The sequence below is a fragment of the Leucoraja erinacea genome, unplaced genomic scaffold (assembly GCF_028641065.1).
Source record: "Leucoraja erinacea ecotype New England unplaced genomic scaffold, Leri_hhj_1 Leri_160S, whole genome shotgun sequence".
NCBI lineage: Eukaryota > Metazoa > Chordata > Chondrichthyes > Rajiformes > Rajidae > Leucoraja > Leucoraja erinaceus.
The window spans coordinates 192,922-215,484 of NW_026575902.1; the positions used below are offsets into that span (position 1 = coordinate 192,922).

The window sequence follows — 22,563 nt, forward strand, 5'->3', positions numbered from 1 at the left end:
CCAGCGCCAATTCAAGAGTAACGTCGCGGGTCGGTAAAGATAAATATTGTGTGGCCCTTCTTCTCCCAGACCTACTTGTCCTGAATTTCAAGCATCCGTGGACAGGAACACCAAAACCCCTCTCCGTGTCCACTACATCTTGCATCGCTGTTGATGTAGTCTTGATCTCCCAACCTACCTGTCGGGATGTTTAGCTTTCTGAAAACTTCACTGTCTCTGCAGCTGTAATATTGTCACAATTTAACAGTACATTCTGCACTCTGGTTATCTTTCTCTTGTCACACCTGATGTATTTGTGTAATGTTTTATTGTAGAATTGAATGGTAAGACCTGACAGGATAGCACACACACAAAGTATCCCGTTACAAGAATGAACCATTACCGATGTCTGGGCTTTCACGTTGCGCTGCACTAGAAACATAACCATTGGCATCCAGCACTCTCTACATTCAAAGTCAACGCATGTTGCAAAAGGATAGACAATCAGAGCAATTCCTCCATGGTGGAAGTGTCAAAGTGTATATGTCATAACTTCAAGCTGTGAAAGCGAGGTTGAATTGGGATGTGCGGGGCCTGTTAAACAGTGTGCGGTGGGTCCCTTAGTGCGAAGTGCGGTGGATTATACTACGAAAGCGGTATTCAAACGGCGTCTGGATAAGCACGTGGATATGCAAGGAATCATGTAGGTATATTTTGTCGATATGAATGAGATTAGTTTCCTTTGACATCATGTTCGGCACAAATTCTCCTCGGCCACGTGGTCTGTTCCTGTGTCATACTTCTCTGCGTTCCATGTTACTAGTTTAAACACACTGAATCCGATACCAGAACATCGCTGTTGGAATTACAGTTCATTTTGAATTGTACACTCGTCGTCAACAATTTGAGCACCGAGAAGCAGCAGTGTGCCATTCGGCCGCTTACGGCTATCCTGCCATCGAATTTGATCACGGCTGGTCGACACTAGGCTCATCTACTCTTCCGAACCTGTTCCCCATTGCCCTGAATTCCTCGATCTTTACCCAGCTTCACATTAAATACCTCTTATGACAATAGATAGACAATAGACAATAATTGTAGGAATAGGCCATTCGGCCCATCGAACCAGCACCGCCATTCAATGTGATCATGGCTGATAATCCACAATCAGAACCCCATTCCTGCCTCCTCCACATATCCCCTGACACAGCTATCTTTAAGAGCCCTATCTAGCTCTCTCTTGAAAGTATCCAGAGAATCGGCCTCCACCACCCTCTGAGCCAGAGAATTCCACAGACTCACAACTCTCCGTGTGAAAAAGTGTTTCGTCATCTCCGTTCTAAATGGTTTACCGCTTATTTTTCAACTGTGGCCGTGGTTCTGGACTCTCCTAACATCGGGAACATGGTTCCTGCCTCTAGTGTGGCCAAATCATTAATAATCGTATATGTCTCAATAATTTTACCCTCTCATCCTTCTAAATTCCAGAGTGTACAAGCCCAGGCGCTCCATTCTACCAACTTATGACAGTCCCGCCATTCCATGAATTAACCTGGTGAACCTACGCTGCACTCCTTCAATGGCAAGAATGACCTTCCTCAAATTTGGAGACCAAAACTCCAGGTGTGGTCTAACTAGCGCATTGTACAACTGCAGACATACGTATTTGCTCCTATACTCAACTCTTGTTTTGAAGGCCTTCTTCGCTGCCTGCTTTACTTTCATCTTTACTCGATCTGTACCTGCATGATTACTGGATCTAACAAATCGCAACCTGTTTGCCTGTATTGTGGTTGTTTCTGAAATGCTCGGTGAAAAAAAAATCACCCCCTCGGATGTACTGCAGCTGTTCAACTTTCAGAACCCGGAAGTGGAGTTCGTCCCGCCGAGGACTTCCTGCACCGGCGAGGTCGGTGGCAGTAGCATGTAGGGAAATGCAGACGCTGGTACGTTGAGGATAACGTAAACTGCTGGAGGAACACAACGGAGCAGGCAGCATTTATGGAGGATATCGCCAGGTGATGTTACGTGTCGGGACCCTTCTGCGCAGCGTTTTTCATGGGTCAGTGGATGATCTCAGACCTCTTGTAGCAGGCCAACTCGATTAACTCGAAGAATGTGACAATAAATAAAAATAATATTCCAATTACTTAATACTTTCCCTTACTCTGTCTTGTTGCTTCAATCATACACATGGTTAGTTGAAAGGTTCCCAAATGGGATGAAGATAGTTTTTGTGATAGTCTGGGCTGCGTTCACAATTCTCTGCAATTTGTTGCGGTCTTCGACGGAGCCGTTCCCAAATCATGCTGTGATTCATCGCGATAAAATGATTTCTATGGCACATCTATAGAAGTCGGTGAGAGTTGTTGGGGACTGCCTTTCGAGGAAGTAGAGGCCTTGTTGTGCCTTAGTAGCGATTGCTTCAATAAGGGTGGTCCAGAAGAAGTTGCTTGTGATAATTCGGAGAATTTGCAGCTTTTAACCATCTCTACTTCGGATATTATTTATTTTGTACATCCATGTGTTCAATACCTCAACCTCCACCTGCCCTGTGAATGAAGCGATTCTCACCACAGGAGAAGTCCGTTACACTGAATTTTGGATACAGAAAAGTAGCAGAAATGCGCCTGCCACCTCCTCTACTAATTGATTTTTTCATCTTACGCTGAACCCCCCCCCCCCCAGTCCCCGTGAGATTGTTGAAATTTAAATATTTGTGTGAAAGAAAACATGTTTGTTAAAGAGCCTGTGACTAATGCCATGGCTCGTTCCCAGCGGGGGATTTCAGCGAGTATTACTGAGGATACGAGCCGCTCTCCTCACTCGATTGTGTCAACCGAAAGTGCTGCTGAAATCTTCTAGAATGGAGCGGGCTCCGATTCTGTACATGAAGGAAATCGCCTATCCGATTCTGGCGGCGTTTGGAATTGCTGGTAAATCCTTTCACATTGTTCACCGTGTTGAAGCTTGTCTCAATGATACCATATGCTCTGTGTTCTGATATAACTTTAACCGTTGTTCCCGCTTGGTTCAGCAGTCTTGCTGCTGCTCGTGCCATGTGTCCATTCGTCTTTCCTTTCCCTGCCTTACAGTAACCTATTTCGTTCTAGAGTCTGTTTGTAATCATCCTGTTTCTCTTAATCTCACTCGCCCCCTGGTCAAACTGTCCTCGTCCGTATCCCGCGTGTTAGTCGTCTTCCACCAAATACACATTGGTTTCAGCTGTATGAAGGAACTGCAGATGCTGGCTTAAACCGAAGATAGACACAACATGGTGGAGTCACTCAGCGGGGCAGGCAGCATCATTGGAAAGAAGGAGTGGGTGACGTTTCGGGTCGAGACCCTTCTTCAGACTAATGTGTTTAAGCTGCTGACTATCGAGCTCAGCGGCTCTGGAGAACGGATGTACCTCGGTGGCCGTGATTGATCCGATCAATCCGTGCCCGATAAATTGTATTAGTGACGTTTCGGGTCGGACTGAGAGTGGGGGGAGAAATATGCGAAGGTACATTGAACACATTAATTAATGGTATGCAGAAAGACAGATCACAGCCAGCAACGATGATCAAGGAAAGGTGGAACACATCATGGTGCATCGTTGGCTGTGGGGACGTTATTACGTGTATTGCAACCAGTAAAACTCAGCAAAACCACAGTGTGCTAGGAATATGAAGCCCCGTTACTCCTGATACCTGAAGATATTTGGTAACAAACACAGGCGGCGTCTGCACGTCCCGCGCACGTGGCAGCGCTGCAAGACTAGGCACGTCTACCGGACGCTGTAACTACTGAACTCCAGGTGGCATGATCCTTTAAACCTCCGCTGCGCAGATTGACTTAAAGACACCGAGGACAGACGTCAAAGTGACCATAATCCACCCCCCCCCCCTCCCCCCACCGAATATAGAACTTAGAATACAGAAAATAGAACAGGACAGGACAGGAAAGGATCCTTCTCCCCCATAATGTCCATGTCCCCAAATCAACGTAATATCTTGCATCTAATGCATCTGCGTCCATTCCTTGCATATCCAGGCCCCTCGCAACCCACTATTTCTCTGTGTAAAATGTTGCGCAGTGTGGCACGGTATAAAGGAGATATATGGAATCGTCTTATTTTAACATGCAGTGTGGTGGGTGCCTGAACATGCTACCGTTAGCTCTTCCATACCCCGTAACACTGCTCTCCCTCCCCATCCCCCCACTCGTAACAAGGGCAGAGTTCCCCTAGTCCTCACCTTTCACCCCACCAGCCGTCACATACAACAAATAGTCATCCGTCATTTTCACTACCTCCAATGTGACTCCAACACTTGCCACATCTTTCCATCTCTCCCCCCCCCCCCCCCCCCCCCCCCCCCCCCCCCCCCTGTCTGCTTTCTGCAAAGATCGCTCCTATTGAATCCGCTGCTCTAGATGTCAGCTGATCTACATCGGTGAGACCAAGTGTGGGCTTGGCGATCGTTTCGTCGAACACCTCCGCTCGGACTGCATTAACCAACCTGATATCCCGGTGGCTCAGCATTTCAACTACCCCTCCCATTCCGAATCCGACCTCTCTGTCCTGGGCCTCCTCCATGGCCAGAGTGAACACCATCGGAAATTGGAGGAGCCACACCTCATATTCCGCTTGGCCAGTCTGCACCCTAGTGGTATAAAGATTGAATTCACCGGTTTCCGCTAGCCTTTGTTGTCTCCTCCCCTTCTCAGCTCTCCCCCAGCCCTCGCGCTCCTTCTCTTCCTTTTTCCTTTCTCCCCCCACCCCTGAAGTCTGAAGAAGGGTTTCGGCCCGAAACGTTACCTATTTCCTTACCCCGCTGAATTTCTCCAGAACTTTTGTCTACTGTGAGCGGTGTTGGAGTCAAATATGATAATGGCGTTTAAGAGGCTCTTGGAGAGACACATCGATATGCAGGGAGTACAATATGATGGCGCGCGTGCGGGCAAAGGCATGATGTTCGGTGTTAATATATAGGGCGGAATGGCCTGTTCCTGTTCTCTACGGTTTGGGGTTGTCATTTGCAAAGTATCCGCTCCAATGAGGCCGTCGCTCCATACTTGGCTGCTGATTAACTGGTTAGTTTGCTGCACATTGTTCCTTCTCCAGCTAACGTGATGACAGCTGCGATCCTGTACCGGGGAAAGTGCGGTCTCACCAGAGGAATCACCCGTTACATGGTTGCGATGGCAATGGCCGATCTGCTCGTGGTCATCTTACAGGTGTTGCTCAAAGAAGTCTATATCCCCTACACCTATAATTCCTTCCTCTCCCGCTTCACGATGTGCCCTTCATATGTTTACCTGCGCATCCTCGCCCTGGACTGTTCCGTCTGGTTAACCGTATCCTTCACCTTTGACCGTTTTGTCAGCATTTGCTGCCCGAAGCTGAGACTCGTCTATTGCACGAATAGGACGGCCGCCGTAGTAATTGCGTCCATGTGCGCGCTGAGCTGCTTAAAGTACATCCCCTTTCACTTCATGTACGAGCCACACTTCACCATGGAGAATGTGAATTGGGGATGCCGGCACAAAGACGCCTATTTCACCTCCATCTGGTGGATGTTGTTTTCTTGGATGTGTAACCTGTCATTATCCTTCCTCCCAATCATTCTAATCCTGATTCTGAATGGGCTGACAGTCAGGAATATCGTAGCAGCGAGCAGGATCCGCCGGCGACTGAAATCACTGGATGGTAAGGACACTGAGGTGGCGAATCGACACAATGCAATCGTGTTGCTCTTCACCGTGTCCGGCACCTACATATTACTCTGGACGACAGGGGCAGTAACTTTCATATTTACGCGAATTACAATCAATTTTGTGGCCTCTGATCTCACAAGCCCATCGACCATCGCAAATGAGGTGGGAACATTACTCATTCGTCTCAGTTGTTGCTCCAACACCTGTATTTACGCAATGACCCAAAGCAAGTTCAGAGAGGAGGTGAAGAACGGGATTAAGGTTCTAACTCGTTTCATCGGTAACCCAGTAAAACTGGCGAGGCAGTGACTCGACATTTGGAATTCGATTATCTGCTCGTTCTATATATTTCCATAATCAAATCACTCCGTTCTGTGGAAGGGTCCCAACCCGAAACGTCGCCCTCCCCATATTCCCTCCATATATGCTGCCTGACCCAGTGAGTTCCTCTTGCAATTTGTGGTTTTGCTCGAGCTCCAGTATGTGCAGTTCTTTGTATCTACTTTCTTTCAACCCGCTTTTTGCCGGAACGATCTAATTCAAAAGGCGTTATCATAGTTTTTTATCCCGGAATATCTCCAAGCGTGTTCAATCTGCCCCCACCCTCCGCTATTTACCGTCGCTCCATTATACTCCAATGTTTAAATGCGTGCAGCTGTGATCTCCCCTTTGCAGGGAGAATGCGAAGGCGTTCCAGTGACACAGGCTAAAGGGAAACCAGACAGAAGTATATACAATTATGATAGGGTAGATAGTCAGAACATTATTCCCAGAGGGGAATGTCAAGGAGAAGAGGATATGCCTTTACGGCGCACAATGTAAAGCAGATGTGTGGTGCAAGGGCAGGCCTCTGCATATGCGGCCTCCGTGACAGGGCGTGTCCATCTATCCTAAACTTCAATGATCCATGGACATGAACACACACCCCCTTTCATTACCCATCATTTTTTTCTGGGGGGAATCTTATAGAAACTTACAACATTCTTAAGGGGTTGGAGAGGCTAGATGCGGGAAGATTGTTCCCGATGTTGGGGAAGTCCAGGACAAGGGGTTACAGTTTAAGGATAAAGGGGAAATATTTTAGGACTGAGATGAGAAAAACATTTTTAACACATAGAGTGATGAATCTCTGGAATTCTCTGCCACAGAATGTAGTTGAGGCCAGTTCATTGCCTATATTTAAGAGGGAGTTAGATGTGGCTCTTGTGCCTAAAGGGATCAGGGGGGGGTATAGAGAGAAGGCAGGTACAGGATACTGAGTTGTATGATCAGCCATGATCATATTGAATGGCGGTGCAGGCTCGGAGTGCCGAATGGCCTACTCCTGCACCTACTTTCTATGTTTCTATGATATTGAGCTGGAAAGAGTGCAGAGAATGTTTACGAGGATGATGGCAAGACTCGAATGAACAGACTGAGATTCATCAATTGCACGGATAGCACGACCGCCGGCGCCACTGTGCCCATGTGTGCGCTGAGTTGCTTAAAATGCATCCCCTTTCAATTGAACTGGGGGACCGGCCTAGAGCCGTGTACATGCTATGCAGCCCCCCCCCCCCCCCCCCCCCCCCCCCTCCACACCGCTCCCCACCCAACGTATTTTAAACCGCTCTTTGCTTTTTTTGCAGATGTACGGGGAAGGTTTTTTATACACGTGCGTTGCTTGTTTCCTCCCCGAACGCCAAGGCTTCTGTCAGTACCCAACTATTTCCGCATAACTCCACAATTTTTACTCGATCTGGCCTGTGCGCTGGATTGAAATAAAACCATTGACACTCAGTCAGTTTGGAATTAAAGTCAACGCAGTTTACTGCAAAAGATGAGCAAAACACAACGGGTCAGGGGTCACGCAGCGGGTCAGGCAGCATCTGTGGATGGAATGGACAGGGGATGTTTAGCATCGGGCCATCAAAGTCTGTTGGCTCAAACTATTTATAAACATTGAATTCTAACCGTTGTCAGTCCTTTAGAAAATTAATTCCATGGTCAATTATGTGCCTGGTTGTAAAGAACAAGAGAACATTGATGGACCGCGGTTGATGAAAACGTGAAGTTACGCGCCTTCCTCTCGCTGAGGAGGCTTTGTCCTGCTCGCCGGGATTTGAATAGAGTCCCGGCGCACCCGTATGGGGGCAGATTATATGCGTCCGTGGGGCATTATCCCCGTTTTTGTTGGGCTGAACACTACACAGAGACAGGCAGTATCTGTACAAGGAATAGTCGACGTTTGAAGTCGCGGCCCCTTCGTCAGATTCTTTATTTAGCTAGCTCGAATAAAATCAATAGATTATGAAACAATTTTTCGTTGAAATACTTAGTATTTAACTCATTTCACTGTCCAGTTCTTTAACGCGTATGGTTGATGAAACTGATCCGGACTGTCCCTTCGTGTTATTCACGTGTTTACACGGTTGTGCTTTTCAGCTCAATCTATCACTGTTCATATGGAAGTTAATCCGTCACAAAACGAGAGATACAATGCAAAATTGCCAATGAAATCGATGGGAGAAAGATTCGTGGTGTATTTTAGACAATGTGGCGATATCAAAAGGGGATTTAAAAATTAAAGGTACACAAAATTGCTGGAGAAACTCAGCGGGTGCAGCAGCATCTATGGAGCGAAGGAAATAGGCGACGTTTCGGGCCGAAACCCTTCTTCAGACTGGTGGGGGGTGGGAGAGGAGAAGGAAGGAAAAGGGGAGGAGGAGGAGCCCGAGGGCGGGCGGATGGGAGGGTGGGAGGAGACAGCTCGAGGGTTAAGGAAGGGGAGGAGACAGCAAGGGCTAGCAAAACTGGGAGAATTCAATGTTAATGCCATCCGGACGCAAGGTCCCCAGGCGGAATATGAGGTGCTGTTCCTCCAATTTCCGCTGTTGCTCACTCTGGCAATGGAGGAGACCCAGGACAGAGAGGTCGGATTGGGAATGGGAGGGGGAGTTGAAGTGCTGAGCCACCCGGAGGTCAGGTTGGTTATTGCGGACTGAGCGGAGGTGTTCGGCGAAATTAAAGCCGCACGTAAAATTAATTTTCCCTTTCCCTGGATTTAACGACGTCCTATTTCGTTTTCCGCGGAAATAAATCTGAAAAAGGGCGGTTTATATTTTGGATTTCTTCCTGTTATAAATCCACCGACATCCAGCACATTGTCCCCTCAGTTAACGAAGCGAATTCCGCCACAACAAATGTCCTTCACCTTACAATGTGGATCGAGATAAGGGTTAGTAAAACATCCTTCCCTCCCTGCTCCAATAAGGAGCTTGAATTACGTGAAGATCTTTGTTAAGATGGACATCTTACTAAGGTTTTTTTTTTTGTCACTCTGCGAACAAACTAGAGGATTGGACGCGGGTATTAATGACGACGGAAACCGCATACCTTGTTCAATTCGCTCTTCAGAGAGAGCTGCCGAGGTCTTCTGGAATGGAGCGGGCTCCGGCTCTGTACATGGGGGCGATCGCCTATCCGATTCTGCCGGCGTTGGGAATCCCCTGTAAGACCGATCCCGCCGTTCAATGTGTACTGCTACAGTATTTCGCAACGCTATCGAGTGTTCTGTATTAGGAAATTAATTTAACGGCATAATCGGCGCGGCCACGACTTAAAATCGATATTTCGCTGTAATTTGTTCTTCCTCCAGCGAACCCGTTGGCGGCTGCGATCCTGTGTCGGGGAAAGTGCGGTCTCACCAGAGGAATCACCCGTTACATGGTGGCGATGGCAATGGCCGACTTGATCGTGGTTACCTTTCACGTACTGCTCAAAGAAGTCTACATTTACAACAACCAGTTGTTGCGCGAACACCTTCCTCTCCCTCAGCACGATGTGTGCTCTTCATACATACCCCTGCGGACCGCTACCATGGACTATTCCGTTTGGTTAACCGTGTCTTTCACTTTTGACCGTTTTGTCAGCATTTGCTGCCGGAAGCTGAGACGCATCTATTGCACGGATAGGACGGCCGCAGTGGTCATCGTGTTCATGTGTGCGCTGAGCTGTTTAAAGTACATCCCCTTTAAATTCTTATGCGAGCCACGATTCCACGTGGACAATGTGAACTGGGGGTGCCGGCCCAAAGTCGACTACTTCACCTCCATCTGGTTGGCGGCTTTCACCTGGATGTGTAGCGTCTCTCTCTCTCCTTACTCCCATTCGGTCTCATCGTACTCCTGAACGGGCTAACGGTCCGGTACATCATCGCGGCCAGCAGAGTCCGCCGGCGCCTGAAGTCACTGGAAGGCAAGGACACCGAGACAGAGAATCGGCGTAAGTCCATCGTATTACTCTTCACCGTGTCCGGCACCTCCATATTACTCTGGAAGACGGCTACGGTAACTTTGATCTGCAATCGGGTCTCAGTCAATCACGTGAGCGCGGATCACACGAACCCCTCTAACATCGCCAAAGAAGTGGGAATCTTACTCGTTCGGGTCAGTTGTTGCGCGAACACCTGTATCTACGCAATGACCCAAAGCAAGTTCAGGCAGGAGGTGAAGAATGGGATTAAGATTCTAACCCTTTTCATTATTAAGCCCATTAAACTGTCAATACAGTGAATCGTGAGTTGGAGTTCGAACATGACGTCTCCCTTCTCTCTATTCTGGTGAACTAACCGTACCAGGGTCCCGCCCGGAACGTCGCTTGTCCATTCTCTCCAGAGAAGGGGCCCGACCCGAAGCGTTTCTCAAGTATAACATATAACATATTACAGCACGGAAACAGGCCATCTCGGCCCTACAAGTCCGTGCCGAACAATTTTTTTCCCCCTTAGTCCCACCTGCCTGCACTGATACCATAACCCTCCATTCCCTTCTCATCCATATGCCTATCCAATTTATTTTTAAATGATACCAATGAACCTGCCTCCACCACTTCCACTGGAAGCTCATTCCACACCGCTACCACTCTCTGAGTAAAGATGTTCCCCCTCACATTACCCCTAAACTTCTGTCCCTTAAAGTACGGTTTGTTTTTCTCAAAATTTGACATCTGAAGTCACGGCCCGAAGCATCGCGAATGTATTCCCGCCACAGATCCTGCCTGTCCCGCTAATATTCTCTAGCACTGTGTGTATTTCTCAAGATTTGAGCATCTTTAGATAAATGTGTCCGTATTGTTTGCTCCAGTTAAGTATGGAGAGGTTCCGGTGAAAATGAGTATTTATAGATGTTACCACCGAATACATATTAATTCGTTTAATCCGCCTCCTGGAGGTCGTTAAGCTGAAAAGAGTGCCATGATTTAAAACGACAGAGACCAGGACTTTATGGAAAGATTGGGCGGACTAAAACTTTATTCCTTGGAATTTATTTCTTGAATTATAATAATTTGGATATGATTACAATAATGAGAAAAATGTTCAGGGTGAATATAAATCTTTTATCCAGCGTATGGGAATCACAAACAAGGGGGGGGGGGGGGGGGGGGGGGGTGAGAGGAGGACCGAGAGACAACCTTTACACACGGACGCTAATGGAGATACGGAACGTGATGCAAGTGGAGGTAGTTGAGGAAAGTACTACGAAAATTAAAAGACATTTGGACAGGTACATAGATACAAACATTTTAGAGGATTATGGACCAAATGTGGGCACCTGTGACTGGCGTAGTTGGGCGTCTTGTCCGGCATGGTCAAATTAGGCCGAAGGAACTGTCTCCTTGCTCTGTGTCTCTTTGGCTCCGTTCAAGAGTGACCCTCGCTCCTTGGATAATCCAGCCGTTGATTCTGAGCTCGTCCTTTCGGCCCTATACATGGAGGGCGTGGAGGCCTTCGAGAGCGTACCAGAATTATGCCTAGTTACGATGATATTAGCTATAAGTAGAAGTTGGGTGAAGTTTAATTGTTTTACATGCAGCGCCAGAGGCTGAGGGAAGACCTGATAGAAGCATACACATTTATGAGAAACATGGATAGGGTAGACTGCCAAAACCTTCTTCCAAGGGTAAAAATGCCAAGGACTGCTGAACATAGCTTTAAGGGTAGTGGGGGGAAATTGATAGCATATGTACGGTACGATTATCGTTGAAATACTTAATATTTAACCATTTTAACTGTCTATTTATTTAAAGCATATGCTTGATGAAACTGATGGGGACTGTTCCTCCGTTTTAGACTTGTTAGTGTAGGAGGTGCGTGCCTGGGATGGTGGTGACCTTTCTAGAAGTGGCAGCACTGTCCTTCCACCTCACTGACACCTCAACTCGGATGTGATAATGAGTGCCGTCTGATTGGTCTTTATGAACTACAGTAAGGTCTTTGACATCACCCCACATGGGGGAATGGTTTTACGAAGTGAGAGCCCACGGAACAATTAAATCCAAAATTGGATGGGTGACAGAAGACGGGAAATGATGACGAAGTGTTATTATTGCGATTGGAAGTCTATTGCGAGTGGGGTATGTCAAGGATCGCTCTGTCCTTTGCTATTTCTAATAACAAACTGCATGTCAATACTAGAAGAATGGTGTAATTTGTTAACTCATTCTATTTGGCGGAGCTGGTAGTGCTGTTGAGCATGAGCAGGGTGTTCTTGCCAAAGCAATGATATAACTGAGTTCCTCATGGACGGAACAATGGGACGTGAAATGCAAACATGCAGTAGTTGAGATAGTGCTCTTTGGGAGGATTGACAAGCCCTATGCATAGATGCAGATCTAAAGATAGGACGCTAGTCTGCTCTGATAAAAGAATGGGTTATGCCAGCCCACAGCAGTGGGGGTCACCCGGTCACCAGGACCCATATCTGGCCTTATGGGACACGAAACACTTGTAAATCTAACTCTCATTAGTTCCGTTTGGAGATACCGCATGGAAACAGATTCTGCTGTCCAGCGATTCAATGTTGACCATAGATCCTAGGGGTTCTACGTCATCCCAATTTCCTATCCACTGAGGGTTGGCCCCATGCGCTAAGGACAATTTACAGAGGTCAATTGACCAGAAAACCCGCAGGTTTGGTAGATGTGTAAGAAAACCGGAGCATCCGATGGAGGCCGGCGTTTCACAGGGTGAATCCAGCTATGCATCTCCCGATATCAGGATAAAAGTTAAATCTCGGGCGCAGTGAGGCAGTATGTTCTACCAACTGCTCCACTGCGCCACCACTGTGCAACAGTTATGTTTCTGGTCTTTAGTATTTTTTTACACAGTTTCAGATTGCAACCACGATCTCATTTAAAAGATATTTTGTGACGTACAGTACATGGATTGGAAAGTTCTGGAGAGATACGGGCCAAACGCGGGCAGACATGACGCGTAGGAAAAGCATCTTGGTCGGCATGGTCGTTGGGCCGAAAGGCCAATTTTCGTGCAATGTGACGCTTTCTCCACATTGAAGAGGGATCCTCGCTGCTTTTATTTTCCAACCATTGACTGTTTGCGAATCTGTTCTCTTCATTGCAGGAGTATATTCGGAGTGGCGGCGCGGCTCTGGCTGCAGCGGCTCACCGGCAGTCCCGTTTGTTTGTGTTTTTTGTGTTGTTTATTTTGTTTTGGTTAGTCTAGTTTTTGTTTTTTAGTTTGTGTTTTTTTTGGGGGGGGGGGGGGGGGGGTTGAAACGGTGTTTGCAGTCTCTCCCTGCGGGGGAATGCGACCTTTTTGTCGTATTCCCCTTCTCTGCTTCCGTCTGCGCTGAGGCCTAATGGTGCTGACGACCTCGAGGCTCCGGAGGCAGAGCCCGTCAGGACTCGCCCTGAGCTCGCTCCCGTGAGGGTGGTCCGGCTCAGGGCTGGAAGAGGTTGGGACGCTCCCGTGAGGGCGGCCAGCCCGAGGGTGGAACGAGGCCCCCGTCGGAGCGGCCGAGCTCGGGGAGGTGCGGCGCTCGCAGCCGGAGGGAGGTTCGGCGCCCATGTCGGGGCAGCCCGGCCCGAGGGAGAAGCGACGCCCATGTCGGGGCGGCCCAGCCCGAGGCTGACGACGGTGCGGTACTCACGTGAGGGTGGCTGGGACGGTGTTCTGGCGGTGGTGGCCTGAGTCCGGGGTTCAGCCGCGGGCCAGCGGCTGCGTCTGCAGGACTGGTGGGCGGCAGCTTCAACCACCCTGGGCCGCGGTGTTTGAGCCGCGGGACTGATTATAACATCGCCCGGAGGAGTATCGCCTCAGCGCAGAGGGGGAAGAGGAGGGAAGAGACTGCAGACCTAAGACTTTTGCCTCCATCACAGTGAGGAGATGCTGGGTGGACTCACTGTGGTGGATGTTAATATGTGTTTATTGTTGTTTTTATTGTATTATATGTATGACTGCTGCAATTTCGTTCAGACTTCGGTCTGAATGACAATAAAGGCTATCTAATCTAAAAAAAAATATGGTGGATTTTTGGAGAGAGTACTGAAGATCTTTACCAGAATGATGCACGATATAGAGGGCAGTGATATCAAGGAGAGGATGGACAAACTTGGTCCACCGGTTGGCACCAGCAATGGCTGCCTCGGCAACAGTCTGTCTGTCCCATTTTTGTTTTTTTAGTATGTGTTACATGTATGCTTTTAGTGTTCTTTCGCTTGTTTTATGTGGCTCCGAAGTGGGAGCTCACGTGAACCATGGCTACAGGGACAATTGGTTCCCAAATTCCATTGGTGACAAAGGGGGAAGATGATGGTCAAGGGTATTTAGTGCGATTGGAAGTCTGTGACGAGTGGGTTACGTCAAGGTTCCGCGTTGAGACTTGTTCTCTAGTATTTCCATTAACAACCCGACTGTCAATATAGGAGGCATGACTCGTAAGTTCGCAAGTTGCTTTCATTAGTGGAGCTCGTCCTGCTGTTGAAATCGGGCAGCGTGTTCTACCTAAAGAACGATATTGTTGAGTTCCTACAATGAACAGAACGCGAAATGTAATTTTGAAAGCGGTGAGATGATGCTCTTTGGGAGGAAGACCATAATATAGATACAGAACTAAAGGTAAGTCGCTGGTGCGCTATGAGGAATAATGACACATACCAGCCCACTACAGCGATATCTTCTCGGCCAGCACAATCCATGGCTGGGTACAATTCCTTGGTGCATTGCTTAGCGGAGACACTAAGCACTTGTGAATCTGTCACAAATAGATCAGTTTGGAGATAGTAGCAATGTTACAAAATTTTGAGATTTTAAAAATCAAGTCTGCAATTTATCCCATCAGATAAAGCATAACAATAAGTTTAATTTGACACCAAATTCACTTTCATATCTCAAGTATTATAAAAGTTATGGCCATTTTCATACTCGGAAATTAGCATCTTGTTCCCTATTAATTTTCAATGGACATTACAAAAAAGCTGTGATCTTGGATAGTCAAAAGCCCATTTCTTAAGGAAAGATTAACATTTTTAAATAGCCTAAGTGTCCAAAGATTATTCACAAATAATTCACAATATAACATGATTTTTATATCTAATTTACATTAATTTATAGGCCAAATGGAAGGAATTTAGTGTTCAATTGCTGTAAATAAATGCCCATTTAAATCGGCTTTCTAGTGGGTTTCTGTGAACGCGCTGGTTTAGAACGTTGACATCGCGCTGGATTAGTGCCCTCAAATGCCGAGAAAAATACTGCGGGATATAAAAAGGCCAAAATGAACTACTCGCTATAGATAATTTGATATACAGGATTATATATATGCCCCATTTAATGTAAAAAATAAGGTACATACCTTTAATTGTTTGCTTTATAAAAGCCTGGGGCTGCGGAGGTTGCGGAATGAGACAGTAATTTTAAAATTATTATAACTATTATTCGAGGCCTATAAAACTAATAATACCTTTTGCGACCGGGTCTTGCAGCGATTTTTCGTTAATGATTTACTAGGCTGAACATCTGCGATTAGTACAGCCTAGTAAAAATCGCGTTTTAAACCCGCCCCCTCAAAACAGCGCCAAAATCGCGGACATTGCTGAGGGCAGATTCCCAATGACGATTCAGGTAGGTTTTGTAACATACCTAGAGATAGAGCATGGAAACTGGCTTTGCAGCCCTAAGTGTCCACGCTGACCATGTGTCGCCCATTCAAACGGGTTCTCTGTTCCCCAATTTCTCACCCACTCACTATACACTCGAGACAATTTAAGGAGGCCAACTGAACTACAAACTACACGTTTGGGGGATGTGAGAGGAAACCGAATACCAGGGTATCCGAATGAAACCCGCCTACACAGCACCAGAGGCCAGGATCCGATCAGCCTGCAGCCCTACCAGCAGTGCCATTACGGCGCCAGTTTTTGAAACCTTTGAAACCTTTGAACTTGAATTGTTTTCTATGCAGAGTTGAAAGCTGGGATCTGATAGAAGTATATAAAATTATGAGATGTACATATAGGGTAAACACGCAAATCCTTCTTACCAAGAGAAATGCCACGTAATGGAGGACATGGCTTTATGGTGAGGGTGAGAGGAGCAAAGATGAGCTCATCCACGTAAGTCTTCAATTGGTTAAACACTAGGGGGCGCCGCGGTATAGTTGCTGCCTCGCAGCACCCGAGGCACGGGTTCGATCCTGAATCCTGGTGCTGCCTGTACGGAGTTTGTACCTTCTCCCCATGTTACGCGTACGTTTTTAACCTGGTGCTCCGGTTCCCCCCATACTCCAAAGACATGCAGGTTTGTCGGTTAATTGGCTTCGGGAAAAATATAAATTGACCCCAGCGTGTGCAGAATGGTGTTACTCTGCGTGAATCGTTGATCGGCATGGACTCGTGTGAGCTCAAGCAAGAGCAGAACACGCTATCAAAACACGGAGGGGACGGGGGACACAATTTTCTGGCGGCCAAGCACGCATGTGCACACGCACACACACACACACACACGCGCGCGAGGCTTCGGAGGCTCAATCCAGCGCTAAATGCCGCTCAATTGCCTGTCTCGCCGGGTTAACTACAGCCCTGGCTGGACTGACGGGACATCAGCGCTGCTTCTCCGCGCTGGCCATATTTCCCGCATGTTCAGGAAGGGTTGTAAGCTCACCTGGCGGGACAGGTAGAGTTAGCTGGACTTAGCGCTGCTTCTCTGCGCTGGCCAGTCTGATTCCCGACCAAAGATCCTGCAGCGGAGGATCTTTGCTGCCAACTTCGCTGGCCACCCGCGGGGGGGGGACTCGTGATGGGACAGGACATCGCCGGAGAGCCGGCCGGGATCATCCTGGTTGCGGATGAAGCGCAGGTCTGTGTCAAGTCTCCCTCCTCCAATCACCGCGCTCTATCGTCTGTCCCCCCCCCCCCCCCCCCCCCCCCCCCCCCCCTCCTCCTCCTCCCTCCTCCAGTTAGCCTGACATCGGTGGTGAGGAAGTTGCTGGAGTCAATTATAAAAGATGATAATAGCGGCACATTTGTATAGCGGTAACATGATCGGTCCGAGTCAGTATGGATTTACGAAGGGGAAATCATGCTTGACTAATCTTCTGGATTTTTTTTGAGGATGGCACGAGGAAAATTGACAAGGGAAAGCCAGTGCATGTAGTGTACCTGGACTTTCAAAAAGCAGTTGATAATGTCCCGCATAGGAGATTAGTGGGCAAATTTAGGGCACATGGTATTTGGGGTAGAGTGCTGACATGGATAGAAAATTGGTTGGCAGAAAGAAAACAAAGAGTAGGGATTAACGGGTCCCTTTCAGAATGGCAGGCAGTGACTAGTGGGGTACCGCAAGGCTCGGTGCTGGGACTGCAGCTATTTACAATACACATCAATGATGTGGATGAAGGGATTCAAAGTAACATTAGCAAATTTGCAGATGACACAAAGCTGGGTGGCAGTGTGAATTGTGAGGGGGATGGTAGGAGAATGCAGGGTGACTAGGACAGGTTGGGGGAGTGAGCATTTGCATGCCAGATGAAGTTTAATGTGGATACATGTGAGGTTATCCACTTTGGTATCAAAGGCAGGAAGGCAGATTACTATCTAAATGAAGTCAAGTTGGGAAAGGGGGAAGTACAACGGGATCTGGGAGTCCTTGTACATCAGTAAGCATGCAGGTACAGCAGGCAGTGAAGAAAGCGAATGGAATGTTGGCCTTTATAACAAGAGGAATCGAGTATAGGAGCAACGAGGTCCTTCTGCAGATGTACAGGGCCCCAGTGAGGCCACGCCTGGAGTATTGTGCGCATTTGTGGTCCCCTAATTTGAGGAAGGACATTCTTGCTATTGAGGGAGTGCAGCGTAGGTTTCCAAGGTTAATTCCCGGGATGGTGGGAGTGCCATATGATGAGAGAATGGACCGGCTGGGGTGTACCTCTGAAGTTTAGAAGGATGAGAGGCGACCTTATTGAAACATATAAGATAATTAAGGGTTTGGACATGCTAGACGCAGGAACCATGTTTCAGATGTTGAGGGAGTCCAAAACCATGGGCTACAATTTAAGAATTAGGGGTAAGCCATTTAGAACAGAGACGAGGAAACACTTTTTCTCACAGAGAGTTGTGTCAATGAAATTCGCTGCCTCGGAGGGCGGCGGAGGCCGGTTTTCTGGATACTTTCAAGAGAGAGCTAGGTAGGGATCTTCAATATAGGGAGTAAGGGGATATAGGGAGAAGGCGGGAACGGGGTACTGATTGGGGAGGATTAGCCATGATCACATTGAACGGCGGTGCTAGCTGGAAAGATCAAATGGCCTACTCCTGCACCCATTGTCGATTGTCTATTGTCGAATATACAAACTATTGGCTCGTAATTTCCTTGCTGAATGTCTTTAGATTCCCTAATACCTTATCGGGCAAGCATGCCTGTCGTCTCACTTGCACTCCTGAATTCCTTCTCCTAAATGCTCTCCAGCATATCCCATTTCCATATACTAATACAGTGATCCTAACCAGAACCTCAGTATCCCGTGTCAGCTGGAGTTTTTTCTTCCTGCCTACGCTGGCCTACACTGTTACTTGCTGACCCCGGACCCTCTTATTTCACTTTTACAAGCATCTTCTAATCAATATTCGACACAAAACTCGGAAGTAATTCAGCGTCAGCCAGCATCTCTGCAGGAAAGGACGTTTCGGTCGAGACTATTCTTCAGATTGAGAGTCGGGTGAAACGAGAGATATAGACAGCACCTAGAACACATGAATGGAAGAAATGCAAATAGCAACGATGATAACTGAGAGGTGGAGACCACAATGGTCCATTCTTGTATGTGAGGTAGATGATTACGAGTTATGCACCCAGTAAACATCAACAAGACGTCAGTGAATCTAGCCGACGACTAGGGTGGAGGAGGGACGGTGAGAGAGGGGATGCAAGCTTTACTCGAGATTAGAGGAATCCATATTCATACCGCTGTGTTATAAGCTGCCCAGGCGAAATACGAGGTGTTGTTCCTCCAATGTGAGTTTGGCCTCACGCTGACAGTGGAGGCCCTGGACTGAAAGATCAATATGGGAATAGAAAGTGGAGTTAAAGTGTTTGCCTAGCGGAAGATCACGTGGACCAAGGCGGACTGAGCGAAGATGTGGATCATTGTTTACCATTTGCAGTTCCTTCCTGCACTTCGAATCAATATTTGCAGGTTCCCTGTGTGATGCCATCAGATATTATCCTTTCCACAATTTACAAGTTAACTTGTGAATACGTTTATCTTTTCCATAACCACCTTAAAACTGAAAGAATTATGGCCATTGATCGCTATCTCTGGGAGAAAGAATCACCTGACTGTACCATCCACATCTGCCCATCTATCCTCAACCTGCGGGGTTCCAGTGAAAACAATCACCGTCTGTCCAAATGTCTCCTTGCAGCTACTTCTTCTTTTCGTGTCTTTGAAGCTGGTTGATTATATGACAGTTTCCCATTCCTTTACACAGTCCTTTGCGTTTTTATTGAACACTGCAAGATCCTTTGGGCTGCACTGGTTGGGTAGTAGGGGGCAGACAAGGCAGTGCTGCATTGTATGGTCCTCTTCTCCACATTCACAGGTGGTTTGGCCAGTTTCATAGCCCCATCTGGCCATGGCAGCTTTTGATCGCCCTGTTCCTGTTCTCGACGGTTGAGTGTCTTCCACTGGACCCATGGTGCTTCTGAGCCCGGAGGGAGGGCTTCAGAAGGAGGGATACCCATGTCAGTAGGAGGGGGGTCGTCCTCAAGCCTTTTTGTCCATAGTTGGAGTCTGGTTTCTTCCCGTGATGCTATTAGGGGCCGGACATGGCTGAGAAAGCTTCTCCTGGACTTCAGCCGTTGGGCCGGGGGTACACGTCCGTAGAGGAGGTGGCGTTCATCACTCGTGGCCTTAGTCATCTCTACTCGGCTGGCGACTGATACTCTCTAATCCCGGAAACATTCCGTTAAACCTCGTCTGCGTCTTCTCAAACTCTTCGCGTCTTTCCTTTATCAGAGCCAATTGAACTGCAGGCTACACTCCAAATGTTGGCCGAACGAACGTCATAGAGAACTGGATTATGACTTACTGACTTTTATACTCAATGCATCTGGTTTAGCGTATTGAATTTCTTTTGAATCTGATGAAAAGTTAGCAGTCTGAATGTTGAACGTTTACTGTCTCAATAAATGCACACACATGCTGAATATTTCCAGACATTTGTTGTGTTCGGCCCTTTAAGATTTCCAATATACAGGTATCTGATTATATTCAGCTCAATCTTGCTGTTTATGTCAAATAGGTATCCGTTATACAATAAGAGAACTACTGAAAATAAACCTATTACATTATTTGCAGCAAGATTGCAACTTGGACTATATTGTGAATTGAAATGCCGGCATGGAATTATTCAGTAACACCAACCGCTGACTTCAAGGTCCGTTGGGCAATTTTCAAGGTTACGCATTCATATTACAAGAACAAAGATCCGGGAAACCTGTTGTGATGCGCTCCATTTCCCAATTTTAAACGAATTAACATCAGTCGTGTCTTTCGCCTGGTAAATGAAAAAGCAATTACCGACATAGACAGAGTCCATCACATTTATCTTTGATCAAGAGACGGGTCAGTAATGAATCAGTGGCCTCCAAGACTGTTTTACATCGAGCAATAACCGAATAGCTTAATTTGTGTGGAAATGTTTGTTAAAATATCTGTGACTAATTCCATTGTTTTGTCATCGTTCGTGCCCTCTGGGGATTTGGGGCGGTTAATAAAGAGGATTGGAGCCGTGATCTTTGATCCACAGTCCCTGTGTTTCCTGCCGACACTGCTACGCTTAGAATGGGACGGGCTCCGATTCTGTACGTGAAGGAGATCTTCTATCCGATTATGGCAGCGTATGGAATCCCTGGTAAGTCCGGACATTTTAGCTTTCGGTTTATTATTGTCATGTGTACAGATGTACAGTGAACATTTTGGTTTTACACCTTATCCGATCCGATAATGTTGTACATAAATGCAATCAAATGAAGCCAAGCACAATAGATAGATAAACTAGTTGTAAAAGTAGCGCGATTTAATCGGATGATAGGAGATCCTTCACTATGAAAAGCACTCAAAGAGTTCCCAAACTCTAACGCCAATCCGCAGTCCTGTCCTTCAACGTGTTACTGCTCCGTTTCAACGGTGTCGAGGGCTCTGTGTGCTCATGTCGTTTTCATCGATTCTTTCCGTGCGCTGTTGCCGTTGGCTGTCGTCAGCTTCGCTGCCTCCGTTGCCCTCTGTCCTTACGGCTTTGCGTTTCATCTCTTATCGGAGCCTCCATGGGCCCCGAGTTAGCTTGTAATGAATTCGGAGTCTGTCATAATGCCGCTTACTTCCTATCTGGGTAAAATGTCCTGGTCCACATCCAGCGAGTTACCCAAGTTACTACAACAGAATAGCTGGTATATGTTCCAACCCAGACTTTTCGAGTCAGCGGCTCTGGGGAACTGACGGACTTTGGACATGGGTGTTGGGGTGGGTGCACTTTATATACACTTTATATGGAAGGGTATCTGGCAGCAAATATTAACAGCCCCTCAAATCCGCTCACAAGTGGAAGCAACGGCGCTGCTGCATCAGCAAGGTCTACTCGATCTTGAAAGTTCTGAGCTCTGTATCTCGTTGTCATTTCGTGCAGTGCTGGGAGACCGTTGCACTGGGGCGGTGCCGTGTTTTTAATTCGAAATGGTGCATGGAACATATTTCGTTGATTCAATAGGAAAAGGGTTAAAGAGGGCGAGAGGAGGGACTTTTCTGTCACCATCCTGTTTCGCCAATATGATAAGGATGTTATGGGATAGTTGCCTTGTTCTATTTGCGGTACTTGCTGTGCTTATCCTATCAGGATGCATCACAGTTTGGTTTGGCAACAACTCTACCTATGACCGCAATAATGTTAATTGATTTGCGTATTCGCCCACTTCGAGCACAGTCCAGCCTCACCACCAACTCCATCTACAGTTCACGCACTTTCTGGAAACTACCCAAATCAATCAAGGACCACTCGCGCCCAAGTCATCCCTTCTTTTCCTCTCTCCTATTGCGAAGAAAACACATAGCTTGACACTGTGGACCACCAAATGTGGATTCAGAAACAGCTTCTTCTCCGCTGCGAGCAGACGATTTCTCAAAAGATACGATAAAGTTCGGACTTTCTAACCCACCTCATTGTGGCGTATATATGGTTTATATCTGCACTTTCTCGGTAACGGTAACACAATAACGGCATAACCCTCTTTTATGTAGAGAGATATGGATTATTTCTTACTATCTGTAGTACTTGTGAATGACGTGCACACCAAGCCTTCCACTGTATCTCGATATGCGTGACGATAATAAATTGATGCCAACACATGCATCTCGAACGCAAAATCTACAACATAGAACTGAACGCGGCATCTTTCCCCGCTGTTACACTTGGTGGCTGACTAACATGGCATTTCACTCTGTTTTCTGATATTTCCAGCGAACTTGGTGACGGCTGCGATCCTGTACCGGGGAAAATGCGGACTTTCCAAAGGTATCACCCGTTACATGGTGTCGATGGCAATGTCCGATC

The 22,563-nt window shown here is 47.2% G+C and overlaps 1 protein-coding gene across 1 annotated transcript; it reads left to right on the forward strand.

The window, feature by feature from the left end:
* Window positions 1–5,097: 5,097 nt before the first annotated feature.
* LOC129716021 (probable G-protein coupled receptor 139) lies at window positions 5,098–5,991 on the forward strand. Its single transcript, XM_055665894.1, has one exon. The coding sequence runs from the start codon at window positions 5,098–5,100 to the stop codon at window positions 5,989–5,991; it is 894 nt and encodes a 297-aa protein (XP_055521869.1).
* The last annotated feature ends 16,572 nt before the right edge of the window (window positions 5,992–22,563 follow it).

What these genes read in the sequence shown, in the direction of transcription:
- LOC129716021 (XM_055665894.1), top strand. Translation starts at nt 5,098, where the DNA reads ATGACAGCTGCGATCCTGTACCGGGGAAAGTGCGGTCTCACCAGAGGA.